At 48.3% G+C, this 27,895-nt stretch overlaps 1 protein-coding gene across 7 annotated transcripts in view; it reads right to left on the bottom strand.

Annotated features, from left to right (window-relative positions):
* Positions 1-27,895, bottom strand: part of COL6A3 (collagen type VI alpha 3 chain) — a 91,071-nt gene that overhangs the window by 48,221 nt on the left and 14,955 nt on the right. For 2 of the 7 annotated variants that reach the window (XM_056820086.1, XM_056820084.1), the window contains 8 exons: positions 20,968-21,570; positions 14,881-15,465; positions 12,142-12,741; positions 9,772-10,344; positions 8,363-8,971; positions 4,131-4,736; positions 2,957-3,568; positions 553-1,152 (listed from right to left, as the gene is read on the bottom strand). In XM_056820086.1, coding sequence (XP_056676064.1) covers positions 553-1,152; positions 2,957-3,568; positions 4,131-4,736; positions 8,363-8,971; positions 9,772-10,344; positions 12,142-12,741; positions 14,881-15,465; positions 20,968-21,570 — 4,788 coding nt within the window. The remainder of the gene's footprint in view (positions 1-552; positions 1,153-2,956; positions 3,569-4,130; positions 4,737-8,362; positions 8,972-9,771; positions 10,345-12,141; positions 12,742-14,880; positions 15,466-20,967; positions 21,571-27,895) is intronic. The other 5 variants (XM_056820085.1, XM_056820087.1, XM_056820090.1 and 2 more) reach the window with 5 other exon arrangements.

Genomic DNA, 27,895 nt, shown 5'->3' with positions numbered 1-27,895 from the left:
CAAGCACAGGCAGGATTCAGGGGGGCAGCGGCTCTGGGGGCGCTCGCGGGGAGCGTCCTGGCACCTTAGGGGGCTCGTCCGGCAGCGTCTGAGCTCGCGTCTCTGGGCCTGCGCCCAGCTTCTGCCCTCTGCTGCCAGCCACAGGGGGAAATGAGAGGGGCAGAAATAAAGGGGCTCCCCGAGGGCAGAAGGAGGGCGCCAGCACTGGCCAAAGGAGCGCCACGTCTGCTTTTGTTGGGGTACCGGCCTGGCTTTTAACCCACATCTATTGGGTTAACGATAGAACCAGGGAACACCAAGCTGGGCAGCCAGAGAACCTCTGCAGGACTCTGCTTGTACTTGGGGGGGGGGCGGCTCCTTCACTGCCCTCTGAGGGCCAGAGTTCGAAGGATGCCAGGACGAGGGCTGGGGGGGCCTCGGAGGCATCAGCCCATCCCCTGTGCTACAAAGCAGGAAATGAAGAAGCAAAGCGGCCAGTCTGCGTTCACACGGGAAACTCGACCGGGACTGGATCCAAATCCAAAGCCCCCCATCCCACGCGGCACTCGGTACCTCGGGAGACGTCCGGCACGCCGGGACACAGCGTCTCGTGCATGGCATCGTGCAGCGTCTCCAGCACTTGCTCGCTCAGCTCGGACAGCTCCTGGACGTTGCTCACTCGGAAGGCGATGGCGCTGTTGGAGGCGATCCTCGATACCTCCCTCAAGTCGACGTTCCTCACCCCAACGGCGAACACCTTGACCCCTTTCTGGGACAGGGCCCGGGTGGCCTCCTCCACGTCTTCCACAGAGCTCCCGCCGGTGATCACGAAGGCGATCTGAGGGATGCGCTGGTCGATGCGACTGCCGGCCTCGGGCACAAAGTGGTTCTTCCGGAGGTGCTCGAGGCCCACCAACGTATTGGCTTGCCTCCCGCCTTTGTAGACCACTTTGTTAATCGCATCGAGGATCTCCTCTTTGGTGGAGAAGTCCTTGAGGAAGAACTCATCGGTGGGGTCTGAGTTGTATTGGACGAGGCCCACCTGGATGGAGTCGCCCCCCTCGTAAATGGTGTCCACTATCCCCGAGACGAAGCGGAGAACTTCCTGGAAGTTATCCCTCTTGAAGTTGATGGAGCCGTCCAGCAGGAAGACGATGTCAGCTTTCTTTGGGACTGAAAGAGGGAAAACCAGAAAATGGGTCTATTGGGTGCCCACCATAGAGAGAAACAAAATGGAAACAGGAAATGGGGAAGTAGACCGGAAATCAAAAGTGGGTGATAGACTATGCCTGACCATCATCTCTATTAAAGGTGAACACTCCCCCACTCCCGGCCCCCCAAAATGTATAGTGAAATAGTGACGGGGGGGGGGGCATTTTGTTTCTGTTTGGGATTTGTCTTGTCATGGTTTTGGACTGGATCTCTGATTTCATCGGTGTTGGGCACTCCCAAATGAGGCCACTCTCTCTTCTCTGCCATTTATCATCTTCCAGGATGGCAGGGGGCATCCGACTCATTTCAGAGGCAGGATTTGAATGTAGGTCTTGCTGAATTCAAGGATAAGGCTATCTACGACACCGTGAGATCTCTAATTGGAGGCATCAAAAACCGGATCTAGAGGAAACGTTACCAAGCAAGGTCCCTGGAGAATGGGGGGATAAAAACGAGGGAAGAGGCTAGGAACAAGAAGGGATGGAAATCAGCTCGAGAGGTAGAAGAATCCTTCCTTAGAGTCCCATTGGGACAGGAGAGATCTGAACCAGCCTAATAGCCTTAGAACCGTAGAAGGGGTCTTCAAAGGCATCTACTGGAACATTCTCATTTTAAAGTTGGGAAGAGACATACATAGAGACAGATGATGCCTAGCCAGGACTCAAACCCGGGTCTTCTGTCTCCAAATTGAGCATCTTTTCTACTCCATCGTTGATGGTGTTTTCAGCGCGTAGCACTGGAGATTCCTAATTCCTGCTTGTGTAAGAGCTAACTGAAAACAAGTCAGAAAATGGCGGGCTGAATAAGGGGATGTGGTTCTCTCTTTTCTCCCACAGAGTTCTTTGTTTGTTTTAGGCCATGGGGGTTAAGTGACTTGCCCAGGGTCACCTAGCTGGGAAGTGTCTGCAGCCAGATTTGAACCCAGGACCTCTTGTCTCTAGGTCTGGCTCTCCATCCACTGAGCCACCCAGCTGCCTCCTCTCCCACAGAATTTTATTCCAGCTTCCTATTATCCGATCTCACCTTCATCATGGATCCCTGTAAGACTAGAAGAAAAATGGCAACTGAGAGCTGTCAACCATAAGGGAAGCTATGGGGAACAGAAGGGAGGAGCTGGGTGTCCTGGCCTTCAAGAGCTCCTTAAGGAAGGGAAAAGACTCACTCACAGAGGGCCTTGGCTTGTAACTGGAGCCAATAAGTATTGATTGGCGGATTGGGGGATTGGCGCATTGATTTCTATTTCCCAGAGGCTGCTTCAGGGGTCAAGCAGCAGCCTCAGAACGGGGTGTTGGATGATGGGAGATGATGGAGATTCATCTGGAAATGAAAAGGCCAGGATGAGGCCCTGACAGTTAGTGGTGTCGAGAGCCGGGAATGAGGCTGAGTCAGGCCATAGAAGACGGTCGGTGCTGTGTCACCAGCATTCAACCGAGCGGTCAGCTCCAGTGGAGATGGGCTTGCAGCCATGGGGGCCTGGCTTTAGAGTGGGATAGAACCACTGAGACCATCTATTCCAACCCAATAAAAGGAAGCAACTCGCCCAAGGCCATGAGGCGTGGCACTAAGGATTTGAATCCAGGTCCTCCAACTCCATATTGGGTTCTCCTCCTGTTGTGTCGTCTAAGGCCTTGATCGCCGAGAGCCCCAGGGAAAAAGGTTACCCTGGGAATGTGGGGATCTAGGGCGCACGCAGCAATACTCAGGGGCATCTAGCAACGTGAAACGGGGTGCCACAATCCACACTCGTGTATCATGGAGTCCTTACCTAGGGTAGGAGGAGAAAACGGGCCAGGAGGCGTGGGAGTCACTCCTGACGGTCCGAACGAGCTTAGGACTTGGCTCTCGATGTTGTGAAGGTCCCTAAATTCTCTGATGGTGAAGATGAGTCTGGAGTCCCGGCCGGTGATGGTCTCCAGCTCGGTCCGGTCGACGTTCCGGGACCCCACACCGACTCTGATGATGCCCGAGGAGCTCATCACTCTGGCGGCCCTCGACACGTCGTCCTGTGACTTCCCTCCGAGAAACAACACGAGATGCTGCGGGACCCCGTCTTCTATCCTGCTCCCCGCCGACTTCACGAAAAAGTTCTTGGCCACAAACTCCAGAGCTTTGCCGGTGTTGAGGGGGGAGCCCCCACGGAACCGCAGGCGCCGGATGGCTTCCAGCACGTCACTCTGCGACTTGTGGGTCCTCAGGTAGAACTCTGGGAAGACTTCGTTGCTGAACTGCGCCAAGCCAATCCTGATGCGGTTGGGGCCCACGTCGAACTTCCTGACGATGTTGCGGATGAAATCTCGAATGTGGACTATCCCTTCTGGCCTGACGCTGTCCGAGGAATCAACGAGGAAGACAATGTCGGCAGCGTTGCCTTCTACATCTGGAGAGAGAGAAAGAGAAGGAAAGTGAGCGCTCTCTTCCTCGCGCCGCCACCCGAGCTCCTGCGGCTCTGTGGACATTCCACTGCGTGGACGCTGGACCTGGCACAGCGGGGCTGCCGGGACATGCCAGGACAGGAAACTGGCCCAGACAAGGGGTGCCTGCTCTGCCCCTTCCAGCCTTGGGACACTGACTGGAGCACGGAGTAGAGACGTGATTTACCCACTGACTAGCCCAGGCCACCAGAACAGCCAGGGTCAGAAGCAGCCTTTCTCCCTCCCAACGACATCCCAGCCACACACTAGTCCTCAGCCACTCTCTAACCAATTTAAACCTTTCCTTACCTTCTGTCTGAGTATTCATTCTAAGAAAGAAGAGCGACGGAGGCTAGGCAGCTGGGGCTAAGTGACCTGTCCAGGGTCACACAGGGCAGTGTTTGAACCCAGGTCCTCTGATTCCAGAGCCAATAGGCCCTCTGTCCACTACCCTGGACTTCCCCTCACATCTACATCTACCGTCCAGCCTAGATACTTGTTTTCCCCTGGAGAGTAAAAGCATCTCACCTGGTCTTGGGTGCGGTGTTTGACTCAGGATGCTCTTTATCTGCTCCGAGGTCAGGGTGGTGATGGGGGTCAGCAGCTTCTGTTCCAGGCTCGGCAGCTCCCTAAAGGTGCTCACTGAGAATACGTACTCAGGGCTCAGAGAAATCCTGACCAGCTCCTCGGGATCAACGTTGCGGGCCACGGTGAAGGGGGCCACCCCAGTCTCCTTGATGTGTGCCGCAGCATCCTCCACGTCGTCGCTGGACCTCCCCGAAGAGATGAGCACCAGGAACTGCGGCACCCCCTCCTCAAGGCGGCTCCCCAGCGGCCTCCGGAAGATGTTCTTGGACACGTAGTCCAGAGCGCTGCCCACGTTGATCTGCCGGCCACCCTTGGGACGCAGCCTCCTCACGGCCGCCTGGACGTCATCCTTGCTGCTGTGGGCATTCAGCAGAAACTCAACCCGGGGATCCTCGCTGAACTGAATCACCGCCACCCGAGTGGTGTCGAAGCCCACGTCCAGCTCTTCGATGAGACTCTCGATCAAGGCGCGGATGTACGAGAACTCCTGCACCGTGTTCTGGGAGCCGTCGATGAGGAAGACCACGTCCCTCTTGCTACCAGCCCCTGGGAAATCAAAGGATCAGAACATCAGATCAGAGAGCAGAGGCGCAAAGGGAGGTCATCTAGCCCCAGCCTTCCTTTTACCAACAAGGAAACTGAGCCTCAGAGGGAGGAAATGACTGAAGAATGGGCACTTAGACCTGGAAGGGATTTCCCAAACCCTTTTACTTTACAGGGAGAGAAACTGAGGCAGATTTGAGTGACTTGTTCCATTGGGAATAATGATGGGGGTCAATTGAGATCCGGAGTTCTAAAAGAGAGGAGTAATAGAGATCCCTGGCTAGTTAGTGACAGTAGAGTGATAGCCCCTTGAAGGCTATTTTTGGGCTTTACCTAATAGTTTGGCACCTTTGTTGCTCTTCATTCAGACCTTTCAGTTGTGCCCAAGTCTCTGTGATCCCATGTGAGTTTTTTTGGCAAAGATACTTGACTGGTTTACCATTTCTTTCTCTAATTCATTTGACAGATTAGGAAAACAAGGCAAACAGGGTTAAGTGACTTGCCCAGGGTCACCTAGCTAGGAAGCATCTGAAACTGGATTTGAACTCACAAAGATGAGTTCCTCAGTCTAGACCTGGTGCTCTATGCACTACAGCACTGTAAAAGTTAAAATTAAAGTAAGTGACACGAAATATAAAGGCAGTTCTTTATGTCACTTCCTGTGTCTCACATGTGCCAATGGTGGCTTAAAATTGGCTTTGGACAGCCCAGGGGGGCAGTCAGTTGTTTCTGATTTGTCCCTTGTTAGCACACTCAGGTCATAGACCTTCCTCCTCCACACTTAATCCTCAAGTGGGGGTGTATGCATTCCTGGTTGCTAAAATCTAAAGACTAAGCAGGATAGAGTCAATCTAAAATTCCCAGGCACCCCTTAGCTCAACACATAGTAGGCTTCGGGTAATCAATGCTTGTTGAACTAAATTGGATGGAATTGGCCTGAATTACAGGAAAATGCACTAAGGAAAGCTACAAAGAGCAATTACCACTGAAATAAAATCTATTTGAATGCCACAGGTTCGATTTCACCTTACCAAACTTGGACAAGGAGTTCATATTCCTTTTTTTCACTGTACAGACTAAATCTTATTATACACCTTAAGATAGATGATAAGCCCTTTGATCTACTCCAAAGGAGACATTAAAGGAAACTGAGGCCCATTGAGGCCACACAGCTCAGAAGCTTATAAATCTATAAGTGTGAGGGAACTTAGAGAGCATTAGAGACCAATCCCCCTTATTTACAGATGAGGAAACTGAGGCCCAGAGAGTTTAAATCCTTTGTTCAGGGTAGAAAGTGAAATGGCTAGGATCTGAAGCCAGGTCCTCTGACTCCAAATTCAGCACATGTTTGTTCTCCCTCAAACAAACAAACAAACGAAGTGTGTATCCAATCCACCTGTCTCCCACAATCTCCCCATCTCCAAAGAAATCAGGTGGTTGGTGCTCTAGATTTCCCAACAGCAGGATTCAACCTCTTCTCTTAAATAACAAAGGCTGAAGACTGCTGGTTTGCAGGAGTTTTCATTCTACAGAAATTCTCCGGGGATTCTAGCCTCCTGATCATTCCATAAACAGGACTCTCCATCCCTTAGCTCACAACAATTTCTCCAGTTGTCTTCAGGACTTGGAATGTCTCCTCCTCCTCCACTGACCTCTCTTTTTCCTTTAAGTCCCAATTAAAATCCCATTTTCTACAGGAAGCCTTTGTTGGCCCTTCTTAGTTCTGTTGCCTTCTCTCCGCTAATTATTTCCTACTTATCCTGTATGTATCTCGTTCACATGTTATCCTGCCCTTTAGACTGGAAGCTCCTTGAGAGCTGGGGCAGTCTTCTGCCTCTCGTTATAATGCCAGTGCCTAGCACAAGCCCTGGCACATGGAAGGGACTTAATTGGCATTTCTTGATTGACAGATTGTGGCTGTTCAGATTAAGAAGCACTCAAAATGGTCCCCAGCATTGAGAGATATTTCGTGTCACATTTTCCTTGTCCACGTGCCCAGAGATCAGGGCTACATTCTGGAATCTCCAGGATTCCATGATGAAAATCACGACAGTGAAGGCTGAGTGGGATGAGGCCACAGGAAATGCCCAAGACTAATGGTTTCCAGTTTTCTGTCCCCGTACCACGTCCCACCAATTCAGAGACGACCGGGGGTGGACTGATTGCATAAAATCTGGGCCCTCACAGCTCCCCACTGGGTGGAAACGTTTGTTTTATGCTCAGAAATATCATACAGATTGAACTACAGGTGGCCAGGAGGGGCGAGGAACCCAGATGGAGAAGAGGAGGAAGTGGGACTAGGCTGTGGCCCAAAGGCTCATGGAAGGCAACATGGTGCTCAATGGGGCTCCAAGAAAGTCACTTAGCTTCTCATGACTAAGACAGCAGTTCTCAAGCTTTTTCCTCTCTGGACTCCTTCGTACTTTTAAAAAAATATTAAAATGGAAAATGTTTATTGAAATTGAAAAAATTGTTGAAATCATTATATTTTTTTTAATTATTGAAACCAAAGAGCTTTTATTTATGCGGGTTCTATGTAGCAATATTTACCATATTAATCATTAAGATGCTAATCAATATGTCTGTTTTAAACTTAACTCTGGTTTACGCATAAATCTAGTTTAAAATAGAACTAAAACTTTCAAAAATAAATTTGATTTATTTATTATTATTAATGGATTGATTGATTGATTTAAAATAACAATAACAAACCCACATTATACAAAAAGTCATTTATGTTTCTATGGGTTACATGTCTACATAAATATATATTTATGTTTTCTTTTTATTTTATTATATTTTTATTTTTACACTATATTATTTTGTTATATATTTTAATATTATTTATTTTATTTTTATTATATATTTTTATTATAGAATATATATAAAACCTGTAGGAACATAAATGACTTTTTAGGAAAAAATAACTATCTTTTCTCCAAATAAAAATAAATTCAATAAGCTGAATGGTCTATTTTTTAGATTTTTACAAATCTAATTTCTGACTTCATAGATCAAATTGATAAACACTTATTAAGCCCCTCCTGGGCGCCAGGAATCTCCTTTCGGCTTCTGCATTCAATCTGTTGGGATATGGTGTTTTGGTGGAAGTACATGAAGAAATCTGCCCTCCACAGACATGTAGTTGGAAGGGAGGAGTATTGGGATGGGCAGTTTAATCGCATTATAACATAGTCTTGACCGCAAGACCCCGTAACAGGTTTCGGGGCCGCCCGGAGAGCGATCCACGGATCAGCCCTGAAAACCACGGCTCTGCCACTACCCTTGACGGCGACGGTGTTTGCCCGCAACAGCACGGGGAGTTCCTGCCCTAACAATCTCAAGCCTCCAAGAGCCCCTGCTGGCTTCCCCTGCCCACTCTGGGATGCTGCGTCCCCCAGGAGACGCTCGGATCCCGGACGGCGCGGACTGTCCTTTGCCTTTCTTTGCCCCTCTGGCTTTAGTGCCAAGCTGGCCCATCGTCAGTGCCTAATCATTGCCCACCACCTGCCTGCTGGCCGGAGCGTCAGGACTGCCCCGAGCTCCTGGCCTGGGATTCTGGCCGCCATCCCCAGAGAAGGGGCCGGGGCCGTGGGCACTGGAATCCCGCCATGGCCTGGGCGGCCTACCTGGCGGTGGAAGAGGCAGCGCCGGCCTGATCTTCTGCAGCTCCTCCTGGCTGAGCAGAATCACTTTCTCCGAGACGAGCTGCTGCACGTGAGCCAGCTGCTGGAAGGTGGGGATGACGGCAGCAAAGTCGGGGACGTAGGAGATGGTCCGCATCTCGGCGTCATCGGAGTGGCCGATGCCGATGCCGAAGGGCACGGCGCCGCTCCTCTTCAGGAGCACCGCGGGGCCCTGGATGTCGTCCTGGGACCTGCCTGCGCTGAGGACGATCAGGACCTGGGGGACGCCCTCGGCCATCCGGCTCCCCGCCGACTCCACCAGGACGTTCCTCAGGACGAAGTCCAGGGCGGAGCCCGTGTGCAGGGACGCGCCGCCGAGCGGGGACAGCTGGCGGACGGCCTGGAGCACAGCCCGTTGGTCGGAGTAGGAGTTCAGGTAGAACGCGGGCCGGGCTCGCTCGCTGAACTGCACCACGGCCACCCTGACACGGTCGGGGCCCACGTCCAGGCTCTCCACCACTTTCCGAACAAAGTCCTTCAGGAAAGGGAAGTCGCTTCTGACCCTGTCAGAGCCGTCGATCAGGAAGACGATGTCCTTCCTCTCCCCGGGACCTGCAACAAGAAGCAGGAAAGATGACTGGCAGAAAGTCAAGAGGCGTCGTGGGCTTGAAGGGAAGGCGGAAAGCGTTCCAGGCTTTCCAGTGGCATCCCTCAGAGAAACAACTGGCGGGCAGGGAGGGAGACCAGAGTAGGAAGAAGGTCAGAGTTCCCAGAGGCCTCCGAGAGAGGCCACCTGCTTTACTGATAAGGAAACTGAGACCTCCCTAAGGCCAATCAATGACAGACAATAAACCTTGCCTAAGATGGTACAGGGAGTCATTGTCCGGGGCAAGATTTGAACAGAGGACCCTTTGACTCCAAACCATCGGATCACGGGCTTGGAGCAAGGAGACGCCTTAGAGGTCATCTAGTCCAACCCCCCTTAAAAGCAAGGAAACTGAGCCCCACAAAGTTTAAGGGATGTGCCCAAAGTCATACACATAGCAACAGGACTTGAACCCTGTCCTTCAAGCACTAGAGCATAGTGAAACAGATGTAGAGCTGGGAGCGACCCTAGGAAATGGAAGACCAGATCATTTAAAGAATTTGCCCAAATAATCATTAAATTTGTATTAAATGCCACAGCCACGATTTAAGCCTCAGTCCTTGGACGCTCAACCCAGTACTCTTCCCATAGAACCACCCCATTCAGCAGGTAGAAAACTGAGGCAGTCCTAGAGATCATGCAGTAGCAAAAATGAAATCATGGCATTCTATAAGGCACCGGTGGCTTCCCCAACAATCTCCCCATCAAATGACCCCGATGGCCCACATGCAGAACTAGCCTGGAAAAGTAACGATGGCCAACCTACCTGGTGAGGGTCCGCCATTTTGGACAGTTTTTAAGAGATTCACAATCTGTGGCTGAAGCTCTCCGATCTTGGGCAGAGACTCGGCAGCTAGGATAAAGGCAGGGGAGGGCACGATCCTTTCTAATTCCGCAGGGTCTGCATTCTTTGCTTGGAAAATGAACGGGATGATGCCAACCTGTCTCAGGTTCTGGGCCGGCCCATCCACACGGTCGGTCGACCTGCCAGCTGCCAGAAGGACAAGGAACTGAGGCACTCCTTCCTCAATTCTACTCCCAGACGACTTCACAAAGAGATTCCTCTGGGCAAAGTCCAGGGCCTGACCCACGTTGAGGAGTTTGCCTCCCTTGATCTTCATCCGTTTCACATGATTCAAGAGATCTGTCTTGCTCTGGTGGTCAGAAAAACGGGACTCCACTTTGACGTTGTCACTGTACTGGGCGACGGCTATCCGAGTGCCATCAGGTTTCACATTGAGCTCATCGATAATCTTGTAGAGGAAGTCCCGGACGGCGGGGAACTGGCCAATGAGGTTGGCTGAGCCATCGAAGAGGAAAAGAATGTCCCGCTGGCCTTCTAGAACAAAGGCAAATGAAGACAAAGTAAGTAAAGCAGACGCTGGTTGAATTGCATTCAAGAGCTTACAGGGAGCTGCCACCAGGTTTCACCAGGTATGGAGGAAGATAACTATACCAGCAGCCAAAAAGAATATAAATCCAATTTCCCTAAAAATTCAGGCCCTGCTGTGTTCAACTGGGAATAGAGAGAAGAAAGGATGAGTCCACAGGACTCAACACTTTGCCTCCCCAGCAAAAAGTTCCAAAATACACTATGACTTGTGGGATGCCATCCTGGTAAAGGAAGGCTGTATCATTTCCAAAAAATAAATGTATAAAATAATCAACAATGCTCTTATCACAATTCTGCTTTAAAAAAATGGGATATCGGGGGGAGCTGGGGAGCTCAGTGGATGGAGAACCAGGCCTAGAGATGGGAGGTCTTCGGTTCAAATCTGGCCTCAGACACTTCTCAGCTGTGTGACCCTGGGCAAGTCACTTGACTACCATTGCCCATTGCCTAGCCCCTACCACTCTTCTGCCTTGGAACCAATACACAGTATTGATTCCAAGATGGAAGGTCAGGGTTTAAAAAAAATGGGATATTAGTCTCCTCTGACAAACATTGATGAATATGGGTGGTATGAAACATGCTACCATTTATTCAATTAAAATTAATAATCATTCCACTAGATCTAAGGTTATGGTAGTCGGTCCAAACGTTGGCCAAGAGCACACTCTTCCTCCTTGTATATGTATCCTTCCACCCTGTCCTTGTCCAAACATCTAGTTCTTCTTACACTCTCTTGAGAAGAATATAAAGAACCCTGGAGAAGGCCAAGTTACGGCTCAGACTCCATGGGCTAACGCCCTTTCACTCCTTCCCATCCAAACAGCTCCTGGGAGCTATTCTGGTTATGAGCATCCATGGCTGTCCATTGCTGTCACTAGGCAGCAAGGTTGTCCCTGAGAAGCCTTCTGAGCCACCTGGCCACAGGAGGGGAGGCAGGTGGAAACCCAGCCAGCATTTCAATCCAATTCCTCTCCAAACTCGTCTTGGCCGTCCTATTGACAATAGATGTTTTCGAAAGGGCATGGAAATGGTCCAAATGGGACTTCCCCTCTCTGAGCCTCAGCCTCCTCATCGGTAAAGTGAAGGGGTTGGACCAGAGGACCTATGAAGATCCTTCCAGATCTATATCCACAACACTGTGGATTCCTGTCTGCTTAGGGAGCCAAGAATCTGGGGGTGATCTGCACGTTGGTAGCGGAACTGGGAAGCGCAAGGACCCTTTTCCGTTTGGAGGGTCACCAAAGCCAACACAATTCCTGAATACACTCAACGCGGAATTTTCAAATACTCCCACCAGAATACTCTGATGAAGAGCCCCGGAACAGGCAGAAACCTCATGAAGTAATGGGATGGAGGCTGTCGGAACTGGAGCTGAGCGCTAGAACCTGGACTCTGGGAAGACAGCAATTGTCTCCCTGTCGTCTTTGGCACCTAGAGCTCGGCCAATGCTTGACCCGGGGTGAGCACTTAGTAAAGAGCTCTTTAATTCATTTTAAAGGTATTCCTCTCTTCCCTCAACAGCACAAATGGGCGAATCAGAGCATGCTGGTATAGAATCTTCATCATCCAATTTATAGAATAAAAAAGGAGAAGAAGAAGAAGAAAAGTCACCCCCCCCCCAGGAACCTCCATCCCTCCTAACAGCACGCCAAGGTAGGGGAAGGTATTGAGCAACTGCCTCCCAGTTTGGCCTCCATTGGAATGAGCAGAGAGAGAGTGAGGATGAAGAAATGTAAACGTTACCTGTCGGGGCAAGTGGAACTTCTTCCACGCCACCACTAACATATGTGGTTAGGGGCTGAATCAATTGCTGTGGCAAGGCTGGTAGGGAACTGAAATCATCCATAAGATAGACCAGGCTGGGGTTAAATGCAATCTGCTCGAGTTCTGCCTTATTAGCCTGGCTAGCACCCACGCAAAAGGTCAGGACTCCGGCTCGGGCTAAAGCATTGGAAGCTTGCAAGTAAGAATCCCCCGACTGCCCGGCAGCGAGCAGGAGGAGGAGCTGAGGGATGTTCTCATGGATCCGGCTCCCGCCAGCTTCCGTGAAATGATTGGAGCGCACAAAATCGAGCGCCGAGCCAATGTTCAGAGTGGACCCCCCCTTGAGTTGCAACTGCCGCAGGCGAGCAAGCAAATCTGACTTGGACTGGTATGTGTCTAGGGAGAACTCAGTCTCGGGAGTGTCGCTAAATTGAACTAAACCGACCCGGATATTGTCATAGCCCACATCGAGGCTGTTTACTAAGTTCATTACAAAGTCGCGCACGTAAGGGAAGTTGGCGTTTCCCACGTTGAGTGATCCATCCAAAAGAAAGATGATATCCCTTTTGTTTACAGGAACTGTGTGGAGCAGAGAAAACAAAGTGAGACACTCAGACAGCGAGATAACAGGCACACATGGGCACGGCGAGACCACAGAGACACACGGCAGGGACAAGCGTGCCCGGGCACCAAATATGACAGAGGGCTCTGCATATTTTTTCAACTACTGCTACTGGTGAAGCGTTTTGGTGGCCAAGGTGAGAAACCAAATGCAGCTCACAGAACACGGGGACCATTCCTTTCCCACTGTGGCTAGCATCGGAAAACAGCAGCAGAGGGGTGAAAGCCCTCCCAGTGCCCCGAGAATGTGCCCACACGCCAGGTACCCCGGCTTCGCTCACAATCTCCTCCTGTTGGGGAAGATTGTTCACATGGGTTGGAGCTGTTCTTCTAATAACTGACTGACACCAAAGGCGGCTTTTTTTTCCTGGTGAAAAAGATCTGGAGGTTCCTAGTGGATTGATTATAAGCTCAAGATGAGCCTGTGGAGTACAAAGGGCAGACGAAAAAAGTTACTTCGGTCTGAAGCTGCTTTGAGAGCTATGATGTCCAGGACTAAAAAATGACGGCCCTACTCTGACGATTCTATGGTTTAGGAAGGTAACTTGGATGGGAGAAGGACTGAAGACCTTCAGCCATGATTTGGAGATCACTAACGTGGAAAGGAGACGTTGAAAACCAGTAAAGGAAATGGGATTCAACTCGGTCTATATACTGGAGGGGAGAGCCAAGGGTTTGGATTGGCAGAGAGTTTTCTACCAATGGAGTTAGAGGTCTGGTCCTTCTCTCTGTCCCAGATTGGCTTTATTTTGTCTTTTTCCCCCCTGGGCAAAATGTTTGAAAAACTGACTGTAGGAGAGCCAAGGAGCCAATAGGGCTTGCCAAACTGATTGAGGCAAGGATTGGTGGTGACCATCAATACAAAAGATGGCGTCCCTTCCACCACCAACTGCAGGTGCTCCCGAGCAAGGGCTGTGGGGCTAGTAACAGGGACAAAAGTCCGTATCTTGTCCCCTTTCCCCCCTGGAGTCCTCTGATCTAACTGAGAACACTGCCCTTACTTACTCCCCGATGATTTCCTTCTGCCTTGAGAATCACAGGGCCAACGTTAGTCTTGGGACTCAATGCTCCAGGCAGTATTCAAATGAAGCCTCTGAATAAGGACAGTGAAAAAGAGCCTTTAAAAGGGCTCCTTATAGCACGTGACTGGGGTCCTAGAGAGGTTGAGAACTAGAAGAGACCTTAGAGGTCCTCCATCCAACCCCCTTTCTTACAGATCCCAGAGAGCTGGTGACTTGCCCAGGGTCACACAGCCAGGAAGTAACTGAGATGGGATTCCAATCCAGAGGTTCCTGAAGCCCCATCCACCGTACTACACTGCCTCTCCATGCAGGAAAGCATCGCCTTGGATCCTTCCAAATGTAATCATTTCCCACATAAGGCTTAGCCAATGCCTTGAAGACATTGAGGCACCCGGTCACTCCTGGTAGCTCAGCTCATCTCCTAGCACTGGGATCTAGCCGCTGCACCTCGGAATCAATGAGATCTAAAACATCCAGGAACAATCAGCTTCCGTAACTTTGGCACGGGATGGTGGCAAGTTTAAACACAGACAGACAACTAAGCCTTAAGATGGTGGGGCATCCGGGGATGCCAAGTGATCTTAAGACTCGGCATGCAGTCATGCAAGAGAGAGGGAGGAGAGAGTGCCTCGGAGAAGCCGGTTAGGGTGAGAGCTGCTGCTTCCGTGATATTCATCTTCATTAAGGACGGCTGGGAGGATCGAATCCATTCAGGTTAGCGGTTCCCAGAGCAAAGTTCGCAGGACATCGTTTGTGGACTCAAAATCGAGCTCTAACACACGATCCTACTCGAGTTCCCGTTTTATTTGGGGCATTGAAGAGGATGGAGGTCAGCCTCGGGCACTGCTCCTCCCTCAGCAGAGACCCCTTGGTCATTTCAGACTGATTGGGGGCCACCCAAGATCCAGGCTTCTCCTCCCCAAATAAAAAGGGACCTCGAGACTAGTCGCCATCTTGTTTTATTATTTTTGGGGCAGTCGTCTGTTCTGATTCTACTTAGCGACAGAGGCCAAATCCTTTTCTCTCTCCAAGATCTCCCTTAAAGACTACCACTCTACTTGGGATCGGAACATACCTTGGGTGGTTCCAGAAAGGGTTCTTAATGGCGATAGAAAGCCAGGTAGGATGGCTTGCATGGGCCCAGGTCGGAATTCCGCCGGTTCGAACACCAAAGAGGGGTCAAAGGCAACCTCTTCTAGCTCCGTTCGGTCTGCCATTGGGCTCCCAATGGCAAAGGCCATGATGCCGCTCCTCTTCAGTTCCTGGGCTGGATAGCTGATGTCATCGAGGGACTTACCTCCCGTGATCAACACCAGGAGTTTAGGAACCCCTTCGCTGGCTCGATATCCAACAGAACCATTAAAGAAGTTGTTCCTGACATAGTCAAGGGCAGCCCCTGTGTAGAGCACCGTGCCATTAATGGGCCGCAGCCTCCGAATGGCACTGAGGACATCCCTTCGGGACTGGAAGTCCTTGAAATGAAAGCCCAGCTTAACGGTGTCTGCGTACTGGGCCACGGCCACCTGAATCAGATCCTGCCCGATTTCCAGCTTCTGGACCACTTTGTAAAGGAAGTCGCGGATGGCATTGAAGTTGGCCGATCCCCGTGTAGACGTGCCATCTATCAGGAAGACTATATCTCGCTTGTTGACTTCAATGACTGCAGGCAGTAATATTATATAGTAAGTGGACAGGCTCAAATACCCACATTCAACTCGATTCCCTAAAAACCTAGAAAGCTATCGAAGATGCTACATTTCTCTGCCTGATTTAATACTAAGAGTTTTCCAGTCAGGAGTTCTCTGGGCAATGTACGCTCAAGTTATAGCCACATGGGGCCCTGAAGAAAAACAATGAGTAATCGTTAGATCAGCTAAATAGGAGCAAAGCAGATTTGGATCCACTGCCTGTTTGGGGATATCACTCCCCCACATTCGATGAGATCGTCTTTGATCCCCAAATACACCACTTGATATATGGCCCCAAGAACAAGGATTATTAGAAATGCAACAGAAAAATCTGGAACTGATCTCTGCCCAAATGTAACCCTGTGACTGACACAGGGGCACAGGACTCAGTGACCCCAAATGCCAAAGCAGAATTAAGGTGGAGTTAGAGATGTGTGGGGTTTTCCCCTCAAGGATTCTTGAAGCTTCACTTTTCAGGAAATACAATTTTAAATCACTGTGAAAAATAAACAAAAGTGAAAAAACTTACTTAAAAGGAAAACTGAAACAAAGGCAAATCAATAAGACCCCAGAAGTCTCTGCATGAAAGTATATTCTGTTCTAAGAGTTCAAGTTTATACCACAGGAACCCAAATCACAGGATCTAAAGTGGTAAAGACAAAAACAGAAGAATAAAAGGCATCTTTCCCTTTTGGTGGAAATATCCGTAGCGGCCACCTGTAGGACCACATCTCAATAGCAATAAGAATAGAGAATACTCCATGCATCTTGGAGGCACAGGTAAGTTTTCTTGTGCCAAAGGAGAGAAGTATATCAGAGAACATTAAATGGAAAAGAAAAGAAGCAAAACATGAGTGATCTTATCATCCTCGTGTATACTATAGTCCACCTGAACAGAAGGAAGCACTAACTGAGCTTTATAGAAACAGACCACAAGCCCAGTACAGAGGCATGGAATAGTAATGATGGGGTGTTTGAATTATCCAGATATCTACTGGAGCTCCCTCTGAGCCAAATAAAGAGCAGTTCATCATTTCTTGATTTGTCCTGATGATTTCATCTTCCCATAAGTAGAGGGCCAACAAAGGTAAATTTTATTCTGCATCTGATTCTTGCTAACAAAGAAGAACGAGTTGCTTGGAGGTAGACGGGGAGAGAGAATAATAGGAACCTTGAGTGAAAGGAACTATTCCATGCTAAAATTTCTGAGAGAGAAGACAGTAACCTGATATGTTTCCTTGAATTGGGAAAACAGATTTCCAAGTTTTGTTCAAAAGGTAAGTCAAATCCAATAAGCCCATGTACAGAACATGGAACAAAAGACAAAAATAAACACATGGCATTATCTTTTGAATAGAGTCAGGAGGGCTAAAGGTCAGAGTGACATGAGGCTAGAAAGCAAAGATTGGGACAACATAATCTTGGGTTTTAATGGTTACTCCTTTTGCTTTTAGGTCTACAATGGAAAACAAGAGTGTCAAAGAAAGGATGGGATCATTTCTGGGGATGAATTATGATTCCTGAAAAGGGAAACAAGACAGAGGTGCTCAACTCCAATGTTGCATCTCTTCTCTATCAAGGAGAATAACCCTTGGAATGGAAAGAACAGAATAAAACTTGAGATTTAGAGTAGATACCAAGGAGGAACGAGGGAGAAAAGAAGAGATAGTAGAGGGACTGGATGTGTTCTGTTGACCCAGGAAGCAGAATGAGGAGCCGAAGGTGGAAGTTGCAAAGAGACAAATATGGGCTTGACATAGGGGAAATGTTTAACGTTGGTTGTTTGTTCTTTGTTTCCTGAGAGGACCAATGACATCACAGGGTGATGTCTTGACTTGTGCATGAATTGGATTTAAGTGAGACAGAGTTGCACAAAGTCATCCACTTCATTCTCTTTCCCAGACTCAGGATTACTGGCAATGGCCTAGGATGTAGCGAATGACTTTGGCATCTTCCATGTCTGGCCAAGCTCTAAGTGCTCCACAGCAACTGCTTCAGTACCCTTCTTTGACTGCTGGAACAAATTGTTCTCTTCTGCCCATTCGATCAGTCTTCACATGCTTGTAGCAGCCAACCCCCCAATTCACCCTTGGGTGTGACCTGCCATTCCCTCAACCTGGTGTAAGCCACCTGGTGAAGTGGTTTGCTGGAATATGGCTGCTGCTCACGCTACAGATTCCTGGAGTCACAGATGAAAGCTGAGTGAAAGGTGGGCACCAAAAGAGGGTAAGCAGCCCTGGAAAGGACTCAGCAAGCCCTCACATCAGTGGTACTAATCCTTAGAGATTTGGGGGAGATGATATAGCAAGGAACATAAACCTAGAGCCAGAAGGCACCTCAGAAACTATCCAAACCAACCCTCCCATTTAACAGATGAGGAAAGCAGAGATCCAGTGAAGTCAAGTGATTTTTCTCAGTCACACAGGTAGAATTTGAACACAGACCCTTTGACTTTGAGACCAGTGCTTCCCAAGTAGAAGGGAAATGGGAGAAGAAAAGGAACCTGAGATGACAAACTCAAGAAACTGAAGGTACCTCAAAGTTTCAAAGATTCATAGGTTTAGAACAGAGAAAGACCTTAGAGGCCATCTAGTCCACCCTTCCACTTTGCAGATGAGGAAACTGAAGGCCAGAGAGGCCCTTCTCAAGGTCACAGAGGTCATAAGTGGTAGAACCAACATTTGAACCAGGTTCTGATATAATATGCCTTCCGAGATCATTGAGTCCAATCCCCAAAGATAAGGAATATAGATGGAAAAAAGGAAAGTTTCTGAATAAAAACATGAGAGACTCTATGATTGAACATTTCAGGCCCCAAGTGCTCAACACTCCAACACACATCCACCCTCACATATACAGAAGAAATAGAAACACTTACATAAAATGGCAGAGCCTCTGTCCCGACCCAGAATTTGAACAGAAAGACTCCTGGGAAATGGCTAGATTTTAAAGTCCAGCCATTTGGCTACCTACCTCGCCCAGCTGGGAGTCAACAGCACCTGTAGCTTCCTCTCAGCAACTCTAGCGCCATTTTCAAACAATGGCTTGAATAATTCATGCCCAATTTTAGAGAGGGATAGCAGAGGCCAACTGGTCCAATTCCGCCCCCAACGTGGGTCCTCTCACCAGCCATTCATCCTCTGCTTAAAGACCTCCAATGAGAAGGGAGCTCCAATCCTCAGTGGCCTGTTCCCCAGTGGGGCAGCTCTCAAGTTTCACCTCCTTTAGAACCTAAGTCTGCTTCTGCGGCTTCCCTAGTGCTCTTGGCTTTGCCCTATGAGGCCAAGAAGAAGAAGGCGGATCCCTTCTCCACGTGATACCCCTTCAAATACTTGAAGGCACTTCTAATGGGCCCCTTTCCAAAGGCTTCCCTTCTCCACTTCCTTCAATCAGGTCTCCTGTGACATCATCTCAAGGTTCTCTCACCATCCCGGTCACCCTCCTCGGGACACTCTCCAACTTAAACTAGAACAGAGCACAACACCTCTAGGTGTGGTCTGGTCAGTGGGACCATCATCCTTCATGTCCCAGGGAGAGTCTGGTACAGAACTGAGAAGCTGATCCCAAGTCCTCTGGCTCCAATCTCAGTATTCTTCTTTTAAAATTTCAGATTTGTCATTAAAACACGTTATTATGCTGCCCGTTCGGTGGCTCCCTCAGGGACCTGGGAATGCAATGGGCCATTTGTCCCCTTGAATTCAGAACCTTGGAAGTTCTTTAGTCTAATCTGGGCTGCCTTTCTTCCTCTTACCAAGAAACCATCCACTGGCACTTCTCATTGTTATGCATGGCGCTACCCGAGGTTGATTCTTCCTCATCCCAATCATACTTTTCAGTGTCACTGTTATAGTGACCTTGCTCTTGTCATTTAGACAGTTTTCAGTAACATTTCAATTTATACTCAGTGCCAGGAATCATGGCCAGGAAATGTTTTACATAATGATGTCATTAACTAAGCAGGAAAATCAACAGAAACATAAACATAATAAAAGTTAACTAACAAAACTTTACTTACATTATTTCCTCCACTTTCTAATAAAAAAATGAACCTGGAGAAGCAAAAACTTATTATCTCTTCCATTTAGAATGTGAACTCATTGAGAATAGGGACTGACTCGATTTTTTAATTTGTCTCTCTAGGGATTAACACATTACTTGACCCATGTTAACTGCTTAATAAATATTTTTTCATCCATTCAAAAATGGATAGAGTACCTGGGAAGGTAGTGAGTTCCTTATCAGTGGAGTTCTTCAAACAGAGGATGGATGATGACTTATGAAGCCAATTGTAGCAGGGATTCTCATTTGGGTGGATGTTAGGCTAAATGGTCTCATAACATTCCAATGTCTCTTATGGAAAGAAAGTCCCAGTACTTAAAATGAGCGCCCTGCAAAGGACTTTGTCCTCTCTAGCAAGACCAATATTTTCTGGACAAACTTATTCAAGATGTTTTTGGTTATTTCCTTTGGTTTTCAAAACCTACTTTCATAGATAATGCAAAAGCACAAACTCTAGCACAGTTCAGTTATCAGAAATTTCCAGTTAGGAAAGCCAACTTGGATCTTCCTGCCTGCTGCACCGGTGGACTATAGCAAGAGTGGCTATTTGAGAGGAAAAGCAATTTAAATCTACATTATTTAAATTCCTTATTGTAAAATATTATGATGAAATTAGTCATTTCCAAGTGACACCAATTAAACTGAAGATGTTTTTTTTTATTATCTTATTTTCCCCTCAATTTCTATTTACAATACAAAAGAATAGTTTCTTCATGCTAGGGGGAATCTTGAGACCCTCTCATCTAGCCCCTCATTTATCAGGTGAGTAAATTGAAGCCCAGGAAGGCCATGGCATCTCAGCCAAAGAGTATGAAGGCAAACTGGCCAGAGAATCAAGAGGAGGCCATACGTGGGAGAATTTGCATTTATGCCTCCCAGAAGACTGATTATTAAGGAAACTTTTTTCAAATCTTTCAAAAGCCCTATTTCCAAAGCAGAATTCAAGACTTCTTCCTTAAGTAGTCATTAAACTGTCAAAAATCCCAGAAGGAAGGGAGCCACTAACTGAAAGTCATCTGACCGCCACTTGAGTTGCTTTGGCAAGCACCCGACTGCTACCAGTCAAGCCCAGTCTTTAGGCAGATTTAAATTTCCAGGAAATATGCTATTTTCACGATGTCTTATTAGTTTTCATCCTTTTCCCTAAGCACGCTTAGTAGAGCTAGTCTAGAAAGTTCTCTCCACAATGATTCGTACGTATCACACCAAGAGCCAACCTTTAACAAATAAAGCTTTGTTGTTTTGAAACCACATGGTACCACAGCGAACTCCAAAAGCATCCCATGATGCTGAGAGGTCGGGGTGGCTTACGGCTCTTCCACAGAGACACCTGCTCCACGGCTGGCCTTACTTCCAGCTGAAAGGTGACCCACAAACCCCCGTTCGTTCAGTGATGTCCAGAGCGGTATACATACCTTGAGTGACAATGGTTGGGGGCTGCAACACAATTGTTCTTTGGGCCACGCCAACAATGTAGGGCAGTAAGTATTCTCGTAAGTCGCCAAGGCTACGAAATTCCGGGGTGGTAAACACGAAATTTTCATCGGTAGCAATGTGCTGGAGCTCTGCCCTGTCGGCCCCCTGGGCCCCGAGGCCAAATGAAAAGATACTCGCTTGCTTTAAGGCGACCACCCCATCTCTAATGTCATCAGTCGACTGAGAGCCACTTATGAGCACTAGCACCTGGGGAACCCCTTCCTCCACTCGGCTGCCTCCCGCCTGGGTGAAGTGGTTCTCCACCACGAAGTCCAGGGCAGCCCCCACATTCGTCTCCTCACCCCCAATGACCCTAAGAGCCTTCACCGCATCCAAAACATCAGCCTTTGTGGAGTAGCTGTTCAAAGAGAAGGCGGTTCTGGGCCCATTGCTATACTGCACTACCCCAACTTGGATCTGCCGAGCTCCAATGGGAAGTCTCTCAAGGAAATTTACAAGGAAATCTCGAATGGCTGCAAAATGGGCACTTCCAGTCTTGTCTGATCCATCAATAAGGAAAATAAGGTCAGCAGATTCTTGCGCTTGAAAAGAAAGAAATGCAAAATGTGAAAGCGTTCAAATGAGTGATTCCATGCAGTCACATAGCAGTCTGACATGTTTCTTTGGAAACCAATAAGAAACACGGATATGCGAAAATACACACCACACGTTGAGTGAGAAACGTGAACATCTCCTTTGGTTCTGCATTCTGGTTGGATAAGAGGCATCTGGTAAAAGGACATCTTGGGAGGAATTTCGTTTCTAATCTTATCTGGGGCCGAAAATCCCAGCTAATAATGGTCAATGTTGAGCCCACAATCTGGGGACTTCTGCCAAGTGTTTTGGGGGGTCCATTTGAAATGGAATCTACTGGCCAATCACCAAGAGAGTACATTCCCTGGAACACAGTAGGCACTTAATAAATGCTCGTTGGTTGGTTGGCATAAGAGAAAACCAATTGAAATTTGGGGGGTCTTATGGTCCAAGAAATTCTTAAGGAGAAAACCAACCAAGCATTCCTGCAGCCTTTCCATGTTCAGTTGGGAAGACAAGACTGAATGGGATCTCCCCAGACCCCAGATCCATCAGCCTCTGTCCATGACATCCCGTACATACCAGATGTCTTTGGCAGGGGGTGGTCTGTCCTTCCTGGAAAAGCCCGTTTCATTTGCCAAAATGGTGGAATGCTTTCACTTTCATCAATATGAGAGGAGGGGAACGAAAGCGGTGCTGCCACATGCCAAGACCAAATGAGGAGCTGACTGAGATTTAGGGCTGGACTTACTTGGGCGCACTGTCTGCCATGATGGCGCACGTATTGAACTCAGGTGGCTGCCTCGCCATTGGCATTCCTTAGGGATGATAAAACGATGGTCACCTCTATCCAGTCAAGTAATGCAGAACAATGTTAAACAGGGTGATATGAAACCAGTCATGACAGAATTATCCAACCTCGTTCTTTGGGGGAGGGGACAACCCTAATTTAATCACGTGGGGCGGGGGGGGGGGGATGGAAAACCTTGTGTAGCGGTTACCTGTCGCCGTGCAGACTAATGATAGGAATGGAGAGCTCACTAGCAGGATAGCGACTCTTCTCCCAAGAATCCACACGTCGCTTCCATTCCTTGGCTGGAAATGGGAGCCGCGAGGAAGCACAAAAGCTAGAGCAGCTCCCTGAAATCCACAGAGCGTTCATAGATTCTCCGGGAAGGGCCACAGCCACATCGACAGAGGATTTCCAGACTCAGCGGAAAGTCAACATTCCTTTTTAACTGCCTAATCAGACCAGGTGGGGATATTACACGCACACACACACATACACCCACACGCACACGCACACACATGCATACACACACGCACGCGCGCACACACACACACACATTATTTAGAATTTTAGAGGAATTTCAAGGATATTGCTTCATACTTGTTAAAAATCTGGGACACGTCTACGGGCTCTTTCCCATTCTATTTTAATGTAGAGACACCAATGGCGAGCCAATTCTCCTAACTGGTTTTTCAATCTTCCTGTTTCCTGGACAACTCTAAGGCGGTCCCATGGCAACTCTCAGTGGAAATTGGGAAGAAATGCCCTCAAATCCAAAATGTTCTTCCATCACAGCTACAGACTGGAACTTGAACTAAGATCCACTTTGACCGAGAACTAGGAGTCGACAGCGAATGGCAGCTAGAAGTCTAGCTTTAGAATCAATAAGATCTAGCTTTGAATCCTGCCTCAGATGCAAACTAGCTACGATGTTGTTCATTCTTGATTTTTTTTTAAACCCTTACCTTCCATCTTGGAGCCAATACACAGTATTGGCAGAAGAGTGGTCAGGGCTAGGCAATGGGGGTCAAGTGACTTGCCCAGGGTCACCCAGCTGGGAAGTGTCTGAGGCCAGATTTGAACCCAGGACTTCCTGTCTCTAGGCCTGGCTCTCAATCCACTGAGCTACCCAGCTGCCCCCTCATTCTTGATTTTTGAAGCAGACCAATGACCTCACAGGATGACGTCTTAACTTATGTGTGAACTGGATTTAAGTGAGGCAGAGGTACGTGAAGTCGTCTGCCTGAAGAGAAGAAGCAAATGGGCAGATCATGTACCCCTGAACTGCCCTCAATCAAGTCTGTAAGATGCTGAGTTCCGAATGAGCTGCCAGTCTATGGTAGTGGTGAGAGTTCCCATGCCAAGGGTTCCCTGTGGCCATGATGGCCATTTACAAATAAAAATAGCCTGAAATGGACACTGGCCCAATCTGGGATCTTTAGCCTTATGAACACGGCCATTCATTGGGGTCCACTTTGTGGTGCTGTTGTTAAAGACAGTCAAATCTTAAGGCTCCCTAAGGTATCCTTCTTGAAGGGTGAGTCTCAGGGTTGGTAGAGACAAGAGCCATGGCATTGGCAGCAATTTGTCGTTTAAGTGAACAAATGACTGCAAGTCACGGAAGCAGGAAAGTGGAAAACTCACACTTTCAAGAAAATGTCCTAAAGGGGACAAGGCCACGGGTTGAAGTGTTGACTTCGGGCGGGCCACCCAAATCACGTTTTGGCTACGAATCCCACGGTGAGAGGGGAAAACCAGCAAATTCGTGTTCTGTGACTCATCGATGAATCTTGGCCAAGCCTGATGGATGGCAGCCAAGGTCAGGGAGTCTGCTTGCTAGCAGCTCTCAGGTCTGTTCATCGTGAGCCTTTAGGGTGGCAATGCTGGGTGTCAGAACACCTGCTTTGGCTGCTTCTTCCAAGGTTGGCCATGGCCAAGTCACCAGGAGAAGGCAGACTAGACGTCCTCAAAGATCGGCTCTTCCATCTCTCAATCATACCATCCAACCACACCACATCACATTCTCTCATTAGGGACACACTTTCCTTCCTGACCAAAAGTGAGGTCAGAAAACAAAAAAAGGTGAAAGGGATCCTTAGGGCAATGCCTTGGGTCATTCTTCTGGAGGAAAGGGGTTACTAAAGCAGGGCAGGGGCTGGGGAAACGTTGGATAATTTGTCATCACCGTCAAAACCATAGTACTCACGTACACAATGATGGAGCATGGGCTAGAAAACAACTCAGAGCATGCTGGTTAGGTGAGGGAGCCACAGTGTCCCAGGATCCCTAGCTCACTCACGCTCCTTCCCCAGAAGCTGTCAGCTCTCCCAAAAATCCTACGAAAAGAGGGGCTTTTTCCTCACTTCTTGGCTCCTGGCTTGTAATGTCCATGGCATTTTAAGGTGAAAGGGTTACAAAGAAGTCGAGCATCATGGAATCATTAACCACCAAGAGAAGTTCATGCTTTTTGGACATCTCAGATTGGCATTTATAATTCTCCCATTTAAAAAGTAAAGGAGGGGGCAGTGAGGCAGTTCAGTAGATCAAAAGCCAGGCCTAGACATGGGAGGTCCTGGGTTCAAGTCTGAGTTCAGACACTTCCCAGCTGGGTAACCCTGGGCAAGTCACTTCACCCCGGTTGCCTAGCCCTTATGGCCTTTCTGCCTTGGAACTAACACACAGGATTGATTCTAAGACAGAAGATGAGGGTTTGGGGGTTTTTTTAATAAGGATCATTTGGGTTTCCCATGCAAACCACACAATTGTAAATGCATTTCAATCATGTGTTTCAAACATTCTTTGTCATATAGAGAAAAGGGGGGCACCCATCTTTACATGAGAATTATGCTTCAGCAAGCAATGCTCTTTTAGCATAAAGAATGGGTCCCATTGCTCTTTAAGACAGGTCATCCCAGCAGCAATTAGGGGCAATCTGGGTCTACTCTGGGGCAAATCGGGGACAGTAGACAATGGAGAAGCTTGACAGCTATCACATAATCAACCAGAGGAGTAGCAGAGAGGGGGAGGTCAAAATAATGGCTGCTAATTAATAACTCATCAGAGCATTCATCCTATGGAATAACCTTTTAAACAATGGCAAATGGAAGCAAAGTGGTGATATAAAACCATGGAGCATGCAGTGAGAAATGATGACTCGGTGGGCGTACGAAGCGTGGTTAATTAGGAGAGAAAAATGAGGAGGCTGAATATTGGTGATGCCAGTGCGTCAGCTTGCTTAGAAGGCAGAGATGTTTTCCTGGGCATAAAAACAAAGGTTTCATTGTCAGAGGTCAGTTCTGGGCCCACAGAACCGCCAAAGCCTCCCTTGGGAGGTGATTGGGCAGCCGAGACCTTTCATTCATTTCTAGACACCATCTGATGGACTCTTTTTCATTAGCTTGGCAAATGGAGTCAACCAAAGTTCCCCCATTTCCCTGGTGATCCCCATCTTTGATGTTCTTATTCCCTTTGCCAGTTTCTGAATTGGGGCATTTGAAGGAGGGTTTCAGATAGTTGAATGACAAACACTGAGAGGAAGCAGTAGGTAGACATCTCCTGTGTCTGACATCATTAGTCATTTAGCCAATGAGGAGGCCAAAGGTGTCCTAGATGAAGTCCTAGAGGTAATCTGGAAGGCATTCTACATTCCCTTGCACACACTACGGCCAAGGGCTGGCTAAGTAAATACCCACAAAGGGAAGCTGTCGCTAATTAATGATTCCTTAGACAGTCCCTCATGATGGCTCCTCCCTGCCTAGCAATTGCAGATCTCATCAGAGGCTCCAGTTAAATTAAGTCCACGCTTCCATCTTGCAACCATCCCTCCTATCTCAGGCCTTCGGGCCCAGTGTACCACTCAGCTCTGCAAACAAGGATGCCTACATGGGTGTGGGATCTTCCCATTGTCCAGCCTGATCATCTGGGAGGAAGGAGAGGGAAGAGTAGAGCAAGGGTTCCATTTATTCTGGAAGAGAAGCTCCAAGCCACGTCTCAGCCCTGAGCATCCTTTCCTTCTCTTCCAATCTCCTCTCCCCATACAGACCTCGGCCCTTCCCCCATCAGCCTCATCCTTCTGAGTCTTCTCGTTACTCCCAACCCAAACCTACTTGGCTCCATTGCTGTCTGATCTTTTCCACTTGAACCCTCCCTAATCCACAAGCCTTGGTGCTTCCAGCCTTGTGTCATCTCATTCTCAAGAAAGGGATCTCTTGTAAGAAATCGTGGGTTTGGAGTTGAAACTCCCTCTTTTGAGGAAGGAAATTGAGGCCAAGAGAACTTAAAGGACTTGGCTGAGTTCACCCAGGAAGCACTTGTAAGAGAAAGGATTTTAGCCTAGGTCCCCTGGCTCTAAAGCTCACACTCTGTCCACTGTATTAGACTGCCTCCTGGGCTCAAAGAGAAGGGATGCAAACATGAAACACCCCAAGTAGGTTTAGGATAATAGAGCAAAGACTCCCCAGAACTAATGTGAGATATCTTGGGTTCAAATCCTGGCTTTGCTAGTGACCTGAAACCTAAAAAAAGCCTCTTAACTCTTCTGGGACTCTGGAAAATGAGGGCAGACAATCTCCTAAATGGCCCCCTAGATGACTTCATTCCCTTCCGCGTCTAACTTGTGACCCTATGAATTATCCTTGAATAATCCTTGAGAGTTTGCTATCACACCACTAAGTCTTTGCCAAACCCATTATCCATCTGCCTCCACCTTCCACACTGGAGGGGTCAAGAAGAGAACTGCCCACTTGCCCAGGCAACTGTGCCTGCATTTATGACTAACTTCTATGCAGGGGAGCCCATTGGACACCTGCCTTACTTCACGAGCTAGAAGGAGGAGGGAGCCTTAACTACATGGATACCTTGGCAACGGGGAGACGGATTTTAATTCAGCAGATATTTGCTGAACACCAATTCAGTGCAAGATATTGGGCTGGGCAGTTCTTGAGGGAGAAGAGGGACCTGGTGCAAGTGGATGGTACCATTTCCACTGTCGAGGAGGCCCTGCAAGCAAGCAATTCTGATCCTTAAGTCATCTCAGACACTGAAGGAAGTAAGCCAACACACACAGAGACTCAGAGAATAGAGTTGGGAAGTCTCTATGGAACTGGGGTGAAGAGCAGCCCCAAGGCCTGGAATTTGGGGACTTGGGTCCTAGTCAAGGCTTTTCCACATCCGGATTGAATGACCCTCAGCTCAGGGCTTCAGCCAGATTAGCTGATTCCTAAGGACCTTAGGGACCCAGTCAAGGTAGATCTAGGGTCCTGATGACTTCAGATAAAGGGGAGTCAGCCTCCCCAAGTGTGTGGTGCCCTTTTAGGCCCTCAGCTTCCTGGGAAGTGAAAGGGACCTCCACAATCAGTGGCAAAAGCCATAATAAAAGAAAGTGGCCCCATTTTTTGTCCCCTCTTCCTGGTAATAAAAATAAGTAAGCCATAAGAGGGGGTGGGGGAGGAAGGAGCTTCTATTCTTTTTAGGGAGTCATAATGTCAAAAGCTTAATTAATAGAATGCTTGAATCAGAGTCTGGAAGAGCAGGGTCAGACATTT

The sequence above is a fragment of the Monodelphis domestica genome, chromosome 2, assembly GCF_027887165.1.
Source record: "Monodelphis domestica isolate mMonDom1 chromosome 2, mMonDom1.pri, whole genome shotgun sequence".
NCBI lineage: Eukaryota > Metazoa > Chordata > Mammalia > Didelphimorphia > Didelphidae > Monodelphis > Monodelphis domestica.
This window is presented reverse-complemented; position numbering and strand designations above follow the sequence as displayed.